This window comes from Vulpes lagopus, chromosome 8, assembly GCF_018345385.1.
Source record: "Vulpes lagopus strain Blue_001 chromosome 8, ASM1834538v1, whole genome shotgun sequence".
Lineage (NCBI taxonomy): Eukaryota > Metazoa > Chordata > Mammalia > Carnivora > Canidae > Vulpes > Vulpes lagopus.
In genome coordinates this window covers 24,842,036-24,860,271 of record NC_054831.1, presented here as the reverse complement: position 1 = coordinate 24,860,271, position 18,236 = coordinate 24,842,036, and the positions used below count along the sequence as shown (strand labels likewise).

Below are 18,236 nucleotides of genomic sequence, written 5' to 3'. Positions count from 1 at the left end.
ATTTTACTTACTTCCAACCTTGTAGTAATTGATTTTAAATATAAGCATCTCTTTTTCAGTCTTTAAAAACTATTAATTTGCAGTATCTATTCTAAATCAATGCCAAATCTACTCATAAAAGTTTGTACAAATGTAATTCTACCTTAATTGGAATCTTAGTCTTACTTATATTGTTGTTGTTTTGTTTTGTCTATACTTGCTGACAGCTCTGACTTTTCTTTTGCTTTGCCGGTGGTTGGTCCCTTTCTTTTCCATTAATACTTCTGAGTATTCCCTAAACTAGGAATTCTTAGATTGACCAAATGCTGATCATTTTACTTATATTTTTTTCCAGTTTAGAGACACAACGCCTACAGCTACTCTTCCTGAACTCGATCTCAATTGTAAGCATCCCTATGCCTCATATTACTGCATTGTTAATTTGGACAGGCAAACACCATTACTATGGGTCAAATCCTACTAAAGTTATCTCTCAACACACTGGAATGCCTCTTATAAAATTTATTTGAAAAGTCACATGCTTGGCACTTCTACTTCTGGCAAAGGTAGAATAACATGGACCATATTTACCCTCCCACCTGAAACAACCAAGATAACCAGACAATAAAAGAAAGAAACATTTTCAAGACATTGGACATCAAACAACAAAGAACAGAGATCTTTGGGAGATAGGAAACAAGGTGAATCCTAAACTTATCCCAGTTTATGGTTTTGAGAGTTTCCAGGCTAACAGGAGGGAACGTGGGTGGGGCTAATAGCCTGGGCAGAGCATCTATATTCAAAAAGAAAGTTCCATATCCGTGACCTCAGATTTCACTATAATAAAAAAAGAAGAGCAAGCCAAATCCAAAGCAAAAAAAAAAAAAAAATAGATAAAGATCAGAGCCAAAATCAATGAAATAGAAAAAGGAAAATTATGGGGATCAATAAAAGCAAAAACGATTTCTTGAAAATAATAAAAGCAATAAGACACTAGCCAAAGTGATCAGGAAAAAAGAAATTGAGTCTCAATTTACCAATATAAGAAATGAGAGAAATGAGAATCACTACAAATTGTATAGGCATTAAAAAGATGAGGAAATACCAGGAACAACTTTATGCCTATAAATTCAACAAGGTAAATGATATAAACCAATTCCTCAGAAGACACAAACTCAAGAATATAATTAATACTATAGCTATAAAATAAAATGAAATTTTCATTAAAATCTTGCCCACCAAAAAACCCTCCAGGCCTAGGTGGCCTCATGAGTAATTCTACAAAACATTTAAAGACAAAACATTTAAAGAAAATACCCTATCAATTCATGACAAACTCTTCCAGAAAGTTGAAAAAACGGCAATTATTTATCAACTCATTCCATGGGACTAGCATTACCCTAATACAAAAACCAAAGAAATGATGAGAAAATTGTAGACTAATATCTATCATGAACCCAGATGCAAAATTTCTAAACAAAATATCAGAAAATTAAATCCAACAATATATAAAAAGGATAATACATCACGAATGATGGGGGTTTATCATTTGAAAGTCAAAGAATCTATCATATTGCCAAACTGAAAAAGAAAAACTGTATGATCACCTCAATAGATAAAGAAAAAGCATTGGACAATTCAACATCTATTCCTGATCCTAAAAAACAAAAACAAAAAAGTCAACTCTCAGCAAACTAGGAATAGAAAGAAACATCTTGAACCTAATAGTATTTACCAAAAGAAAACAAGACCAAAAGCAACACAACAAACCTAGCACTAACTGTAGATTTAATGGTGAAAGACTAAATACTTTTTCACTAATACTAGAAATAAGAGAGATGTTCACTTTCACCGCTTCCTTTTTTTTTTTTAAAGAATTTTATTTATTTTTTTTTGATAGAGAGAACATGTGCAAGCACAAGCAGGAGTAGCAGCAGAGAGAGGGGGGGAGAAGCAGACTATCCGCTGAGCAGGGAGCCTGACATGGGGCTTGGTGATCCTGAGATCATGACCTGAGTCAAAGGCAGATGCTTAACCCACTGAACCACCCAGGTGCCTTTCACCCTTCTATTCAACATTGTACTGAGAGGTAATAGCCAGTGCAATGAGGCAAGAAATAAATGGCATCCAGACTGAAAAGGAAGAAATAAAACTGTCTTTAGTTGTAGATGACATGATTGCCTATGTAGGAAAGCTAATGAAAAAAACAAAAACAAAAAACTATTAGAATTAAAAAGTGAGGTTAGTAAGGCTGTCAGATACAAACACGATACACAAAAATCAATAGTATTTCTATATACTATTACATCAATTGTTTAAAATACTCAGGACTTGGTTTTTATTCAAGATGGTAAGGCTGATAGATAAGGAGATAACTGTCATTGAAAAGATAGTTTGTTCTTCACTGTTCTCAAAAGGAGGAGCATACTATGTCATGCAGGGCCACACATGGGGAAGCATCTGGTTAGTCAGGAGGCAGACAGAACAAGAGGAAAGCATGGACCAGAACTTTTACCGTTGAGGTTTCACAGAAAGGAATGGAAAAGGGTGAGTAGGTGAGCTGAGCAAGTTTAAGATTAGGTAGTTTGAATAATTTTGTCAGGCTCTACATTATACAGGTGATCCCTATTGTCTGATACCTGCCCCTGGAATAATTTAGAACAGGAGAATAGTAGTCCTGACTGCAAAAGAGAAAGCAGATACAGGGTATGGACTTAATATTGGTTGGTTTGCATATCAAAAGTGTGCCTGCAGGCAAGTTTCTTGCTATCTCTAGCAAATAGCTAACGTGAGAGGAAGTCCCTCTCTAGGTCTGCAAGGTCTGAAGATGTCAATGTGTCATAAAATATACAAAGTCGGGCAGCCCTGGTTGGCTCAAAGGTTTAGCGCTGAAGGCCTGGGGTGTGATCCTGGAGACCCTGGATCGAGTTCTGTGTCAGACTCCCTGCATGGAGCCTGCTTCTCCCTCTGCCTGTGTCTCTGCTTCTGTCTCTCTCTCTCTCTCTCTCTGTGCCTTTCATGAATAAATAGATAAAATCTTTAAAATATATATATATACAAAGTCAAAATCATGACGAATACAAAAGGAATTAGAAATTGAAATTTTAAAAATACTATTTGAAAGTGTATCCAAAAATGTGGAATAAATGAGGGAAATCTGTCAAAAGATGTCTAAGATTTCTAAATGAAAACTATAACACACTATTGAAAGAAACTGAAGAAGATCTAAATAAAATGAATGGAGAGATATACTTTGCTCATTGGACAGAAAACTCAATATTAAGATATCAGGTGTCAACTCTAACCAAATTCATTTATCAACAGACTCAACACAATTCCAACCAAAATCACATAAGCTTTCTTAAAAAAAAAAAAAAAAAAGAAAGAAATTAACAAGTTGATTGTAAAATTCATATAAAAATGCAAATGACCTTAAATAGACAAAACTTTTTTTTAAAGATTTATTTATTTATTCATAAGAGAGACAGAGAGAGAGAGAGAGAGAGAAAGAAAGGCAGAGACACAGGCGGAGGGAGAAGCAGGCTCCACGCAGGGAGCCTGACATGGGACTTGATCCCAGGTCTCCAGGATCATACCCTGGGCTGAAGGTGGCACTAAACCTCTGAGCTACCAGAGCTGCCCAAAAACAACTTTTAATAAGAACAAACTTGGATAGCTAACACTACATAATTTCAATTTAATATGAAGCTACTGTAAGGGCACCTGGGTGGCTCAGTCAGTTAACTGCTTGACTTTTGGCTGAGGTCATCATCTCAGGTTCCTAAAATTGAGCCCATATGGGGCTCTATGGTCAGCAGGGACTCTCTTCTCTCCCTCTTCCCCTCTCCCCCCACTGCCACCCTCCCACCCCGTTCGTGTGTGTGTGTGTGTGTGTGTGTGTGTGTGTGTGTGTGTAAACTCTCTTGTAAATAAATAAATAAATAAATCTTGAAAAAAGAAAGCTACTGTACTTTAGACTGTGGTAATCTGTTAACAGCATCAAGATTTACACTTCAGGCATCCAGAAAACTTACAACAATAATTATTATTATAAGCAAATAACAATTATTAAACAAACAAAAAATACCCGAGCAAACCTTGGAGAAGGGGAAGAATCTGATTTCCAGAGTCAGTCACCACATTATTTGATCAAATGTCCAGTGTTCAACAACAAAAAAATCACAAGGCATACAAATAAACAGAAAGTACAAGCCATTCAAAGGAAAAAAATACATCAACAAAAACTTTCCCTGGGGACACCTGGGTGGCTCAGAGGTTGAGTGTCTGCCTTTAGCTCGGGGTGTGATCCTAGAATCTGGGATCGAGTACCACATTGGGCTCCTTGCACGGAGCCTGCTTCTTCCTCTGCCTGTGTCTCTGCCTCTTTCTGTGTCTCTCATGAATAAATAAATAAAATCTTAAAAAAAAAAAAAAACTTTCCCTGAAAAAGACCTGATGGTAGATATACTAGACAGCGATTTTAAAACAATGGTCTTAAAGATGCTCAAAGAACTAAAGGAAGATATGGAGAAAGTCAAGAATGTGATGTGTGAACAAAATGGAAATACCAATAAAGAGAACATTTCAGAGAAACCCCCTCACCCCCCCCCCCAAGAAATACTGGAGCTGAAAAGTGCAATAACTGTAATGAAAAATTCCCTAGAGGGATTCAAAGGCAGATGTGTCCAAAAGGAAGAAAAATCAGTGAACCTGAAGATAAAATGGTAATTATCAAGTCTGAGGAACAGAAAGAGAAATGATGGAAAAAAAGTGAATACAGCCTAAGGGCCTGTGGGATACCAACAAAAGAACCAACATACACATTGAGGGAGTCCCAGAAAAAGAAAAAGGGACCGAGAATATTTTAAGAAATAATGGCTAAAAAATTCCCCAATTTGATGAAAGACATGAATATAAACATTCAAGAAGTTCAACGAACTCCAAGTAAGCTAAATTCAGAGAACCACACCAAAACATTTTTATCAAACTTTCAAAAGACAGAGAAAATCTTGAAAGCAGCAAGAGGGAAGCAAATTGTCACATACAAGGAAGCCACAATAAAACAATGAACAGATTTCACATCAGAAACTTTGGAGGCAGGACACCTAGGTGGCTCAGAGTTTAAGCATCTGCCTTTGGCTCAGGATGTGATCCTGGAATCCCAGGATCGAGTCCTACATCAGGCTCCCTGCATGGAGCCTGCTTCTCCCTCTGCCATGTCTCCTCTCTCTTTGTGTGTCTCTCATGGATAAATAAAATCAAGAAAGAAAAGAAAGAAAAGAAAGGAAAGAAAGGAAGAAAGAAAGAAAGAAAGAAAGAAAGAAAGAAAGAAAGAAAGAAAGAAAGGAGCTTTGGAAGCCAGAAAACAATAAGCTAATATATTCAAAGTGCTAAGAAAAAAACTGTCAACTAGGAATCCTATATCCAGCAAAAGTGTCCTTCAAAAGTAAGGGAGAAATTAAAAGACATTCCCAGATAAACAAAAGAAACAAACACATAACGTTACAAAACCTACAGAGAAAGCTATACATATATGAAACCACTTGACATATGATGGATCAGATCAGTCAATAATGGGTTGCTAGGTAATGGTATTAGGAAAACCAGCTTGATACCTGGAGAAAAAACACTTGAAATGAAGGTAGAAGCCAAATGAATTAAGACCTAAAAGTGAAGGGTAAAACTATAAAGCTAATATGGAAGAAAATGTAGGGAATATTTTAGTGATTTTGGGATAAGGAAGGACAAACAATAAAGTATAAAAAAGTACAAACAATAAAAAATTGATAAATCCTGAATTAAAATTAAGGCCTTTTTGTTCAACAAAACACCAGAGAAAAGTCAACAAATGGGTGAGATTAAGAGAAGACACCTGCAGTGTCTAAGTATAGAATTGATACCTAGAGAGTATAAAAGGAACTGATGCAAATTAATGCTAGAAAGACAACAATCCCAATTTTTAAAATTAGGACAAGGAAATTCACAGAAAAGAAAAAAAATTTAATTGCTCATAAGTCTATACAGAGATACTTAGACTCATCAGTAATTAGAGAAATACAAATTAAAATAAAGAGATAGGAGGCATCTGGGTGGCTCAGTTGGTTAAACATCTGTCTTCTGCTCAGGTCATGGTCCCAGAGTCCTGGGATCAAGCCCTGCATCAGGCCTCTTGCTCAATGGGGAGCCTGCTTCTTCCCCTCCCTCTGCCACTCCCCTTGCTTGTGCACTCTCTCTCTTTCTCTGTGTGTCAAATAAATAAACAAAATCTTTAAAAATAAATAAATAAACAAACAGATACTATCCACAGTCATCAGACTAGCAAAACTTAAAAAGACAATAATACCAAACTTTGGCAACAATGTGGTAGAAATTGGAATCATAGTGGGAGGGGCAAAGGGACTAGGCATTTTGGAGGGAGAGTCTTTAGGATTACTTGGTGAAATGAACTAATTTTATTTATCCGCCTTCTGGCTTGATCCCATCCTAGACACAATCTCAGAGAAATTCTTGTACAAGACTGCAAGTGGACCCAAATGAGTACATTTTTTCAGTACATTTTGATAGCAAGAGATTGGAGGTTATCTAAAGGGTCAGATAAGTAAAATGGAGACAATTTGGAATTCTATGCTGTAGTCAGAAACAGTAAAATGGATGTATACACAGCAATATGAAGAGATCTGGAAAAAGAGTACTGAGTTAATGTTGAGAAATAGGATAAGACCTGCAACATAATCTTACCGAGGGAAATGAAACTCACACACAATAGTGTTATATATTTTATAGAGATAGACATATATCCAAGGACAAATAGCAACACTTAACATGTTCACCTGTAGGGACTGAGAATGAGGTAGAATAGAGGGATGAAAATTAGGGCTTGAAGAATAAAATGTAAAAAAACAAGAAAACCTTATAATGAATCAATCATGAAAATGATGAGTTATCAACTGAATAAGATTAACTCAATCAACTTTCTACATCTGAGGTCCATGAAAAGAAAAAAGTATAGTTGTGTAACTTGTGTAAAACCTCGTGTGCTGAATGGATCTAAGAATATTGAGTATGCAATGTACATGAGAACATTCTATGAGTTTATAAAGCATCACTGAAATACAAGTTACTACTAGATATGAGTAGGGTTGTATTCCTCGGTGATAGAACTGAGAGGTTAAAAGAGGTTACATAGCTTGCCCAAGGACACCTATCTAACAAGAGGTAGAACTAAAGGAGGCATCCTTAATACTGTGCATCCCATTTATAATTCACTAACAAGGCATGGCAGCTCAGCCTTCAAAATATATCTCAAAAAACCAAAACCAAAACCAAAAACAAAAAAAACCAAAACCCAAAATACATCTCAAACCTGACTGCTTCTGATCACACTACTATCACTTCCACTCTTTAAGTCACTATCACCTTCTCCCTGAACTATGCAACGGTATCCTAACTGGGCCTGCTGTTTCCACTGTTGTTGCGCCTCTGCAATCTGTTTTCTGCCAGTGGCCAGACCCATCCTCTAAAAAGTCTATCAGTTCTTCCTTCCTTGCTTTCAACTCTCCAAGGGCTTCCTTTGAAAACCATCACAATGGCAAATAAAGCCCTATACCATCTGGCCCCTGCTTATCCCTCTGACCAGCTTCTGCTACACCCCTCGGCTCTACCCTTCCTCACTGCCCTCCAGTCACACTGGCCTCTTTGTTCTTCTCCATACATCCCAGTCGTGTCCCTGTCCTTGCATTCGCTGTTCCCTCTGGCTGGAATGCTCTTTCTTCTGATATTCACATTGCTAGCTTCCTCTCTTCCTTCAGACATCATCACTTAAATGTCACTTGTCTTTTCTGAAATTCTTTCTAAGCACACTGCCTCCTGGCATTCTCTATCCTCCCATCTTCCTTTATTTTTCCCTCCTGGTACTTACTACCTGACACTTATTTACTTATTTGTTGATTTATTTGAATGTCTATCTCCTCTGCTAATATACAAGCTCTCTGCCCCCGTTAGTCACCACTGCACCTGCAGAGCGTAGGCAGTGTACAGCACACAAAAGACACATGAAGTATTTTTTGAGACCAATAATTAAACTAACTCTGATCCAACTACATAGATTATGCTCTTTCCATCACATCATCATGTTTCCTGGGAAAAAGATAAATGTATACAGTTTGTCATTTCTCCCCTAACAGATGAAAAGGTCATGTCTTACATACTTTTTTAAGCCCTACCAGGCCTAAATGCTGGGTAAATATGAAAGGAGAGTATGAAAAGCAACCATAAAATAAGAAAAAAAGAAAAAGGGAGTTGGTGGTAAAGAGAAACTCTCATGTGTATTCTTTGGCATCATTGATCATTTGGAGGTCAATTCTTCTTTTAATTCCTATGTGCCTATCTGCACAAGTTAGGAGTTTTGAAAGACATAAAAATTAAACAAAGGGAAGTCCTGGCTTCAAGGATCTAACATATATGTAATTATCAAAATACAAATTTTAATATGTATTTATTAAAGAAGTATAAAGAGCTATAGGATTTCAAGGTGAGGAAGACTACTTCTACTTGTGGAAACTAAAAGAATCTACAAAAGAGGGGGCAGGTAAAATGGTTTATACTAAATACTGATAGATGAGTAACGACTGGATGATAACCTATGAAACTCCTGAAAAAGTAAGAACTATACTTTATTCATCTTGGTGTTCCTCATGCCTCACAAAATATCTAGAACATGACGACATTAAATAAATCTTTAACAAACTTGGGAGGAACAAGGCATTCCAGGCAGAAGAAGAGCATTGGTAAGATACAGACAGGAGAATGCAGGACATAGTGAGCAAAAATAAGACTGAGGACTGGCTAATAGAAAAGGTTCATTAAAAAAAAAAAGAAAGAAAAGAAGAAAAGAAAGAAAAGAAAAAGAAAAAGAAAAAGAAAAAGAAAAAGAAAAGAAAAGAAAAAAGAAAAGAAAAGAAAAGAAAAGAAAAGAAAAGAAAAGAAGAGGAAAGGTTCATGAGGGGCAGTGAGTGGCTCAGTCAGTTAAGTGCCTGCGCTCAGCTTAGGTCATGAACCCAGGATCCTAGGATGGAGCCCCTGCTCAGGCTTCCAGCTCACTAAGAAGTCTGCTTCTTAGCAGACTAATTCTAGTGGTAATTTCCATTAGAAATTACCATATACTTTTTAAAGATTTTATTTATTTATTCATGAGAGAGACACACAAAGAGAGAGGCAGAGACAAAGGGAGAGGGAGAAGCAGGCTCCATGCAGAGAGCCTGATGTGGGACTGGATCCCGGGACTCCAGGGTCACGCCCTGGGCCGAAGACAGGCGCCAAACCACTGAGCCATCCAGGGATCCCCTAGAAATTACCATCTTTTAAGGCATAACCTTTCTAGGAATCCTCTTAATATCCAAATTCTCCTGAGAGGTAATAAAAAAGCTGTTGTTATTCATTTATACTTTAGTGTTAACTGGATAATCAATTCACCTTCTCCTGGCTAGAGTTAAGTACACAGGGCCATTGGGAAATAAGAATTTTGACTGCAGGCATGAGCATAACTTTTTTGACTCTGAGCCACCGCCTTGGAAAGACAGTGCCTGGGATGGGGAAAAAAAAAAAAGGTTAATATCTTTGCTTAAGAGCCAATTCTGTGTTGTTGTTGTTTTTCCCCAAAAGCAGAACTTTAGTAAGGATAAATGAAAAATATTTTAATCTCCCATAGTAGGAAGCATGCAATTGATGACCCAGAAGGTTAGGTATAAGGAGAGGGGTGCCTGGGTGGCTCAGTCCACTAAGCATCTGCCCTCAGCTCAGGTCATGATCCCAGGGTCCTGGAATCAAGTCTCCCGAGGAACCCACTTCGGCTTCTGCTTCTGCGTCTCATAAATAAATAAATGAAATCTTAAAAAAAAGAAAAAAAAGATTTTTTTTTTAAAAAGGAGAAATATGAAACAGTTAACATTTTTGAAGGAAAAGAAGAAAAAAAAAGTTTTGTGTAATTTAGACACTACATACTAAGTTCTTTGAGTTTTCCTCAAAAGAACTCACCAGTGGCAAGTAAAGATTTTACCTAAATCGCATTCCAACACTTGGTGAACTGTGGCGGGCAAGTAATAATCCAAGGGAAATGATGGTGCAAGAAGAAAAACACAAAATAAAATATATATTTTTTTAAAGATCAAAAATCCACCCAAGAATGTCACGTATCAAAAAGGATCGTCGGGATGATAGTGACAACCCTACGGCGACCCTGGGACTTGCACGCAGACCTCACGGACACCAGGCGGGTCCACCAGGCGGGTCCTGCGGGGGGGCTCCGGCTTTCTCAAGTCCCTGGGGTCCAGCGAGGCCGGGGCGGGCTCCTCTGCCCGCGGCCTGGGCGAGGGGCGTGCACCAGGGCCCTGGGGCTCCCCGCGGGCCGCGGGGGGAGGGGGCGCTCACCGCTTGTCGATGGCGTCGATGTTGGAGTGCAGGAGCCACAGCTCTTCGGTGTTGTCCTGCCGGGAGGACAGGATCAGGTGGTGGCCGGTCAGACACAACGTGCCCTCGACGGCGGGGTAGAAAGGCCGGTGCAGGACCACGTTGTCCACCCGCGGGGTCTTGATCAGCTCGGCGAACTCCATGGTGCCGGCGGCCGGAGCCACGGGCCGTCCGAGGCGGTCGCACGGCCGCAGGGCCCGGGAGGAGCACTACCCGCCCGGGGCCAGGCCGGGGGGCGGGGGCGGGGGCGGGGCGGGGCGGGGAGGCCGGGCCCCGCCCCAGGCGACGTGGGCGCCGCGAGGCCTGCGGTCCCCGGCCCCCGGCCGCCGCGTCGCTCTCGCACTCCCGGTGCCCCCGGTGCCCCCCGGGCCCCGGGTCTCGGGCGGAGAGGCCGCTCCGCCACAGGCCCTGCAGCCGCTGCCGCCACCGGGGGCCTGGCCTCGCCTGGGCCGGCTGACGGGACGAGCAGAAGGCCGCCTTAGGGGCCACTTTCCCAGACCGACCTGCTCGGGACTCCTGGCGGAAGTAGCTTCTGGGAGCGGGAGCCTAGCGCAACTCCGGGCGGAAGCGCTGGAGCTCGAGACTCGGAAGACCGCGGAGTCAGCGACGGAAGTCAGTCCGCCCCCGGAAGAGGTGCTCCCGGAAACACAGACTCCCCGGTTTGTGTTCCTCCCCTGAGAACGCTCTTCGCCTTTGTGCCCACCGCCGTCCCCTCCCACCCCCTTCCCAAATACTCCGGGGAAGATGTGACGACGAGAAGAGGTCCTTGGCTGCCTCCCTGCGCCTCCAAGGGCTCTTCATAGCGTGGGGCTGCTGTAAATTGTGATGATGTTCGTCATTCGCCGTGCGTTGGGATGAGGGATTGTGACCCGGGAGCATCCACCAGGTGAAAGGGAGAAGCCCGGGGCCGGGCGCCGCAGACTCCCAGAGAGCGCCGCACCGAGGTTCTGTGACCTTGAGCAAGGAAAGGGAAGGGAAAAGCATGCAAACACCTATGAGAGGGACCTAGGTAGAAGTAACGTGCAACGCACAGAAGAGGAGAAGATCAGTCCTCTCAAGGGGGAAGCTCAAGTGACTTGCTGAAAGTTGGCCTGTAGCAGACTGGGCTTCAATCTAGAGCTATGCAGTCAAGGTACTAGGGCATTGATACCACCCCACAGCCTCCCCGTTAGATACGGTGCCACTGAACTACTTCCAGATAGCTAAGTTATGCCAGAAATTTACTTAAATAAGTTCCCCTTGCTTAGTGCTCCTCCTCCTTCTCAAACTATTTGCATTATGAAATAGAGAACTGGAGGGGAAATATGCATGGGCTGGAGTCCTGGTCTACTGTCAGCCCATTAACCTTTGAAATCTCCACCATCTAGTACCTACGGACAGCTAACAGACTAAAGTCTTGGAGCAATCAAAGACAAAGTTAATTGCCTAAAATCTCACCAGATCACCCTCCAAGGGTGTCCCTGCTTCTGGCCTTGCCCTTCCTCAAAAAATGTTTCCTTATTAAAACAAAAACACTTTATAAGATTGTTACAGCTGAGAGTCCAGCTTTGCTTGTCTGCAAAAGAAAAAGGGAACCAACAAGAAAGGGAGAATGAGGGAATTGGTTTATAAAGCTATTTTTTTTAACTGGAATTTTTATTGTCCTTCTACTTTGTGGCTCATTATAACAACTCCCAATGGAGGATTTATTTCCAGAGTAGAGAATCAAGGAAAGTTTTATGGAGAAGGTGTCATTTGAAATAATGACCTTGAAGGATGAGTAAGATTTACACCCTGAATGGGATGTAGCCAAGATGTCTTTTCTTAATTTAATGATGTCTACTAGGCATAGGGGACAATTCCCCAAAAATTCTGTGACCTTTTCTTTTAGTTTAACCAAAAACAAAAACAAAAAGCCTATGGAAAAAAACATTATCATTACATTTAAAAATGTTTACTATTCCATAAAGGCATAAACTCTTTGCCCACAAGAGAAAATTGTCAATATTATGCTGGATTGGAAACTATGAGAAAATTACATCTACTCTGGTTTGAAGCTTGAAGCAAAGAAAGCCCCTGAGATCTGCAGAAAACAAATATTCAATAGCAAAGAATAAAAGGGATGCAGAATATATGAATGTAGAGAGTACATAAACAGTAGATGGCAGTAGAGCTTGGCAGTAATAGGATAGGCTTCCATCCTATTACAGTAATTCAGTGAGGCTGTAGTCAAACAAGTTTATTGTCCAATCGGTCTGGATGCAAGGGTCTCAGACCATTCAGATAAACAAAAGAAGATGATGTAATTTCTTTTAAAATATTCATTCATTCATTCATTCATTTTAGAGAGCACAAACAGGAGGGAGGGGCAGAGAGAGAATCCTCAAGCAGACTCCCCACTGAGCTCAGAGACCAACCTGAGGATAAAGGCTTGATCCCAGGATCCCCAAGATCATGACCTGAACAGAAATCAAGAGCCAGCCACCCAACCAACTGAGTCACCCAGGCACCCTGATGCATTTATAATGCACGTAAAACAACTCAACACCTTACAGGTGTTATTATTTTAATCATTATTTTATGAGGTAATAAATGACATTAATGTGTAATCATCTTATTCCATCAAATAGTCACCTAGTACGTATTAAATGCCTACTTGGTGATCAGCACTGTGGGGAATAGAAGCAATAGATTTGACACAGCTCTTGACTTCAAAAGTAATAGCTACTTTGGGAATGCCAACACACCTTACGCAACTAATGAACAAAAAATAAGAGAGTAAGGGCTAAAGTTTGACATACAGATTTACTTTCCTGGCTCCGTGTTTCTCTACTAAGCCTGAAGTAGTTAGTAGAAATTGAGAGTTTGAAGGTAGTCTGAAGAAAGCAGGTCAATCAATAATTGCCAAAAGTAGCAGGAACATCTAAGGGGAAGAAGACACTGCCTGTATGTACCACTGGTGAGCAGTTGTTCTCTATGCGCTTGACTGTAGCAGCTGAATCAAAGTTGATAACCTCATGCCTGTCTTCCTTGTGTTTTCCATACTTTCATCCCCCAAGCAGATCAGTCACCAAATTGTTGATCTTATCTTCTAATAGTTCTTGAAACCCCCACTCCTCTCTATCCCCAAGGCCATTGTCATAGTTCAGGACACCACCATCTCTCACTGTACTTAAGGGGGAAGCCTCTCAGTTGGTCTCATTTCTTCCAGTGGGGTTTCCCCCCAGACTCTTTCCATTTGGCACCTAATGCCCTTTTTACTGTTCTAAATTTTGTTTTTCTTTTCTTGTAAGTACCTTTGTGATCTAGAACCTTAGGTAGCGATCAATATCACAGATCTCATCTCTCCTGCTCTCTTTCTGTGCCTGGCACAACAGTTCTCAACCTCTTTCTCAGCAGTTTGCACACCAGCTCTCCCTAAATAGCTCACAGTTTCCTTTTGAGATATTGCACCCAGTTAGAACCTTGCTACCAACTGGAAGTGCAGAACAGGGGCCAGCATCATTAGCATTCCTTGGGAACTTTTTAAGAAATGTTTCACTCCAGAGCTACTGAATCAGAATCTGCACTTAAACAAGATTCCTAGATGATTTTTATGTACATGAATGTTTGAGAAAGCACTGTTTTAAAGAATCTGGGTGTTCTTTCTGCCTGGTATATATCCACCTGACTCCTAATACCTTGTCCCTTGACCTGCAAACTCCTATCATCCTTCAGATCTCTTCTCAGATGTCACTGCCTCTAAGAAACCTCTCCTGATTCCACACCCGGGTGTCCTAGGATAGTGCTCCATGTTGGGCTCCACACTCAACATGGAGTCTGCTTGTCCCTCTCCCTCTGTTCCTTCTCCCACTCTCTCTATCAAATAAATAAATAAAATCTTTAAAAATAATAATAATAATAAATAGTTCATACTTTTTTTGAGTGTTCACTCTGTATTCCAAATATTGTGTTAAATGCTTTGCACATCTATTAATTCATGTAGTCCTTGCACAAGTCTCTGAGATTGGTTAGTATTCTCTTTTTAACGATGAGAAAACTGAGCCATAGAGATCTTAATAAATTTCCAAGATCTGATAGTAATAAGTGATGGAAGCAGTATTCAGACCCAAGCTGTTGGGTGCAGACTCTGAACTCTTCACCACCATGCTACATTGCCACCTATGAGATCTGAGCCCACCTTAGTTGCTCTCTGATTTTACCTCTTAATAAACTGTATTGAAATAGACTCTTTATGTGTCATAACATTCCACTAGACAATAACGTCCTTGAGAGCAAGGACCATTTCTTGATTGTAGTATGCCCAGCATCCAGCTTAGTGTCTAAACACAGTAGCCACTCAGTTTGTTGAAAGACACCTCACATTTTACTGAACATATTTCACCCTGGCCTCTCCTCCCACCACCCCAATCTGACTGATTTTAGATATTATTGCAATTGTTTATAGCAGCATTCTGATGAGAGTAGGAGGAAGGTGATGTTATGTTATTTCCACCTTGCAGCTGAGGAAATTAAAACAGATGAATAATTTGTCAGCAATGAAGATAATCACTTATGCTTGGCCACTATGTTATAATTCACAAAATATTTTCAAATACATTATCACATACGCCTCTCGCCTCTCGTAATGACCTGGTGAAATAGGTAGGAGAGGTATTGTTCCCAGCTAAGAGGAAGAACTGAGGCTCAACACATGGTGATGTCCTTTCAATGGCAAAACCAAGCAGAAAGGCAGAGACCCTAAGGCAACACTTTGGAGTGTTGTTTGGTGGGGTCCAAAATTCAAGCCCTTGCCATCACACTAATTCAAATTAGACTTAGTCTGCACTGCTTTTTTCTGTTCAGATTCTGACCTGTGATGTTAGGAGAATACAGCCGCTGCTAAGTAAGCAAAAGAGGGCTAAAGTTTCATGACACAACCACAACAAAAGGAGTTCTGGTGACAATGATTTAATCAATGGATCTGTATTCAGATATATTCTAATAGCCACATTCCCTATGTCTGGTTCCTGAGCCACTTTAGTTTCTGAAAACAATCAGGACAGCAGCCTAGCACCTAGATAAAGGTGCTAGGGACTGTTGGCTATTGCGCATAAAATAAATCAACCCAAGGGGCACCTGGGTGGCTCAGTTAAGTGTTTGCGTTCAGCTCAGGTCATGATCTTGGGGTCCTGAGATTGAGCCCTGTGTCAGGTTCCCTGCTTGGTGAGGAGACTGCTTCTCTCTCTCTCTCTCTCTCTCTCTCTCTCAAATAAATAAAATAAAATAAAAAATAAATCAGCCCAAGCATAATTGCTTAAAACAACATCCAACAGCTGGTAGCAAGAGCTGGAGTAGTAGGAGGGGGAGAGGCTGAAGCATCTGAGGACTGCTTAGGTATCCCTCTCTGCAATCTCAGGGTCTCTCCTATGGTTTCCATGGGAGTTAATTTGATATTCCTGCTAGTAAGGTGGGCTCAGGGCAGTCAGGTTGCATACAAAGCAGCTGGTGGTGTCAAGAGTGAATATTCCCAAGGGCAAAGCTGAGGCTGCATCAACTTTTATGACCTACACTCAGATGTCACATAATGTTGCCTCCACTGCACTCTCTTGATTTTAAACAGTTGCAAAAACCCACTCAGTTCCAAGGGGAGAGTATATAGATCCTACCTCTCAACAGCAGCAATGTCAAAGAATGTGTGCCCCAGGGATGCATTTGATAGTGGGAGACATATACATATGAACTCAACCACCTCTGCACACACTGGTAGTTGGAAAGAGAAATAAAGAGAATATTCAGAAAGTCAACACACTCTTTTTGGCAAAGTGCTTCTCTGCTCATAGCCATAATGAAATGAACTAAGAATATGCAATTACATATAATTGGATATAATTAAAATAAAGAGTCACATCTAAAATAAAAGCATAATTAAGAAGTAGGAAAATTTACTAGGTGGGAATGTCAACAATGCTAATTCAGTGATTACTGTTGGAGTTTATTTTATTGTCACTGAACCTAAGTCAGGGTCAGCATCCAACAAGGTAGAGAAGCAACCTCAGTCTGCCCTCAGCTCTTTTATTTACAGCTTCCCAGCTTCCATTTTTCCTCTCCCCACACTATTTATTGGAAGCTTTACTTATAATTTGAAAAGTGACATAATAGTTTTGTTTTCAATCCTTTAATTTGTTCAGTAGACTAAGACAACTGTTCCAATTTCTCCTCCTGTGTCTTCCCTTACTTGTCTTCCTTTGACTTTCCTCCACTGTCCTTTCCTTTCCCTTTCTATTCTGTTCTTCTCACTCCCCCTCCTTTTCTCTCAGAAATGACCACTCAAAGAGTACAGATCCACAAGTGTCACCCCACAGATGATGAATTACAAAAGAAAAAGCATATCTTTACAATGGAGGATCTGGTGATCATCACTATAACCAAGTGATCATCAGTGCCTCCTGATGTGAGTCAATAACAAGTACACAACATCACCTGGGATATGCATTATCGAGACACTCTTACCTCAAATCTAAGCATGAGGAAACCATTAGACACATTCATAGAATGGGACATTCTACAAGGCAATTGACTTGGACTCCCCTACAAATTCAGTGCCATGGAAAACCAAAACAAAAGCAAAAGGGAAGAGGACCATTGCAGATTTGAAGAAGCAAAGGGTTAGAATAGCCAAACACAAGGCAATAAACTTGATTAAATCCCTGATCAAAAAAATATATATGTCACAAAAGACTTTTGGGAGAAGTGTGAACATGGATTTTATACTGGATGATACTGAGTTAAAGTTAATTTTTTTCGATCAGATAATAATAATGTGGTTATGTAGGAGGAAACTGCTTTTTTTCTTGAAAGACGCATGCTGAAAGACTTAAAGATGAAGTGTCACAATGTCTGCAGCTTTCAAATGTTTCAGAAAAATATATATTGATTATATAAGTATGTGTGTATGTATATACACACATAGAACACACACATACATAGAGAACACACAGCATGAAAATGTGGCAAATTATTGATAATTGGTTAACTTGGGTGAAGGGTTTAAGGATGTGGAGTTCACCAATCTTTCAAAATTTCTATATTTAGACATTTTTTCAAAATTAGGATTGAGGGGCGCGTGGGTGGCTCAGTCCATCAAGCATCTGCCTTTGGATCAGGTCATGATCCCAGGGTCCTGGAATTGAGCCCTGCCTCAGGCTCCCTGCTCAGGAGGGAGTCTGCTTCTCCTTTCCCCTGCTCTTGTGTGCTCTCTCTCTCTTTCTCTCTCTCAAATAAATAATTAAAAAAAAAAAAAACTAGGATTGAAAGAATCAAAATTAAAAAGACCTGCTGCAACATGATGATTATCAATGCAAATTCTGGCAGCTAAACACAATGGTAGACTGGAGCTGTGATTTAGCATCATACATAGTCTGGAGTGGCCTGGATGGGCAATCCAATGTTAATACAGCCCTTACACAGAAGCATAACTGCAGATCCTTCTAAGGAAGTTTAGATTCTGGGAGATCATCAAAGACCACCGAAAGACTGGGCACCAGTGACCACTGCTGTGAACTGTATTGTTTTATCATAAAGGGTTACTGGTAGGAGTTCAAATAAGAGTCGCTAAATCATACATTCAAAATTTAATGTCCATGCAATGTAATCTTATCACCAGCCAGAATTTCTCTACACCTGAAATTTTGAAATTCTGTAATTCCCCCTTCTGACCACGATCCCTTTTCCTAACCTTAATGTACACTAATCCTGCCCTGCTGGGGTAGACTCTGAGTCCCTTCTAGCCTTTTTAAATTCACTTCCTCCCATGCTTAGGCCCCATGCACTGA

The 18,236-nt window shown here is 40.4% G+C and overlaps 1 protein-coding gene across 2 annotated transcripts in view; it reads right to left on the bottom strand.

Moving 5' to 3' along the window:
* The window catches only part of MTMR9 (myotubularin related protein 9), a 53,993-nt gene extending 42,781 nt beyond the window's left edge, over positions 1-11,212 (bottom strand). The window contains exon 1 of one of the 2 annotated variants that reach the window (XM_041767314.1): positions 10,405-11,212. In XM_041767314.1, the coding sequence (XP_041623248.1) occupies positions 10,405-10,586 (182 nt within the window). In that variant the 5' untranslated portion in view covers positions 10,587-11,212. The remainder of the gene's footprint in view (positions 1-10,404) is intronic. The other variant, XM_041767313.1, reaches the window with a different exon arrangement.
* Between the last annotated feature and the right edge of the window lie 7,024 nt (positions 11,213-18,236).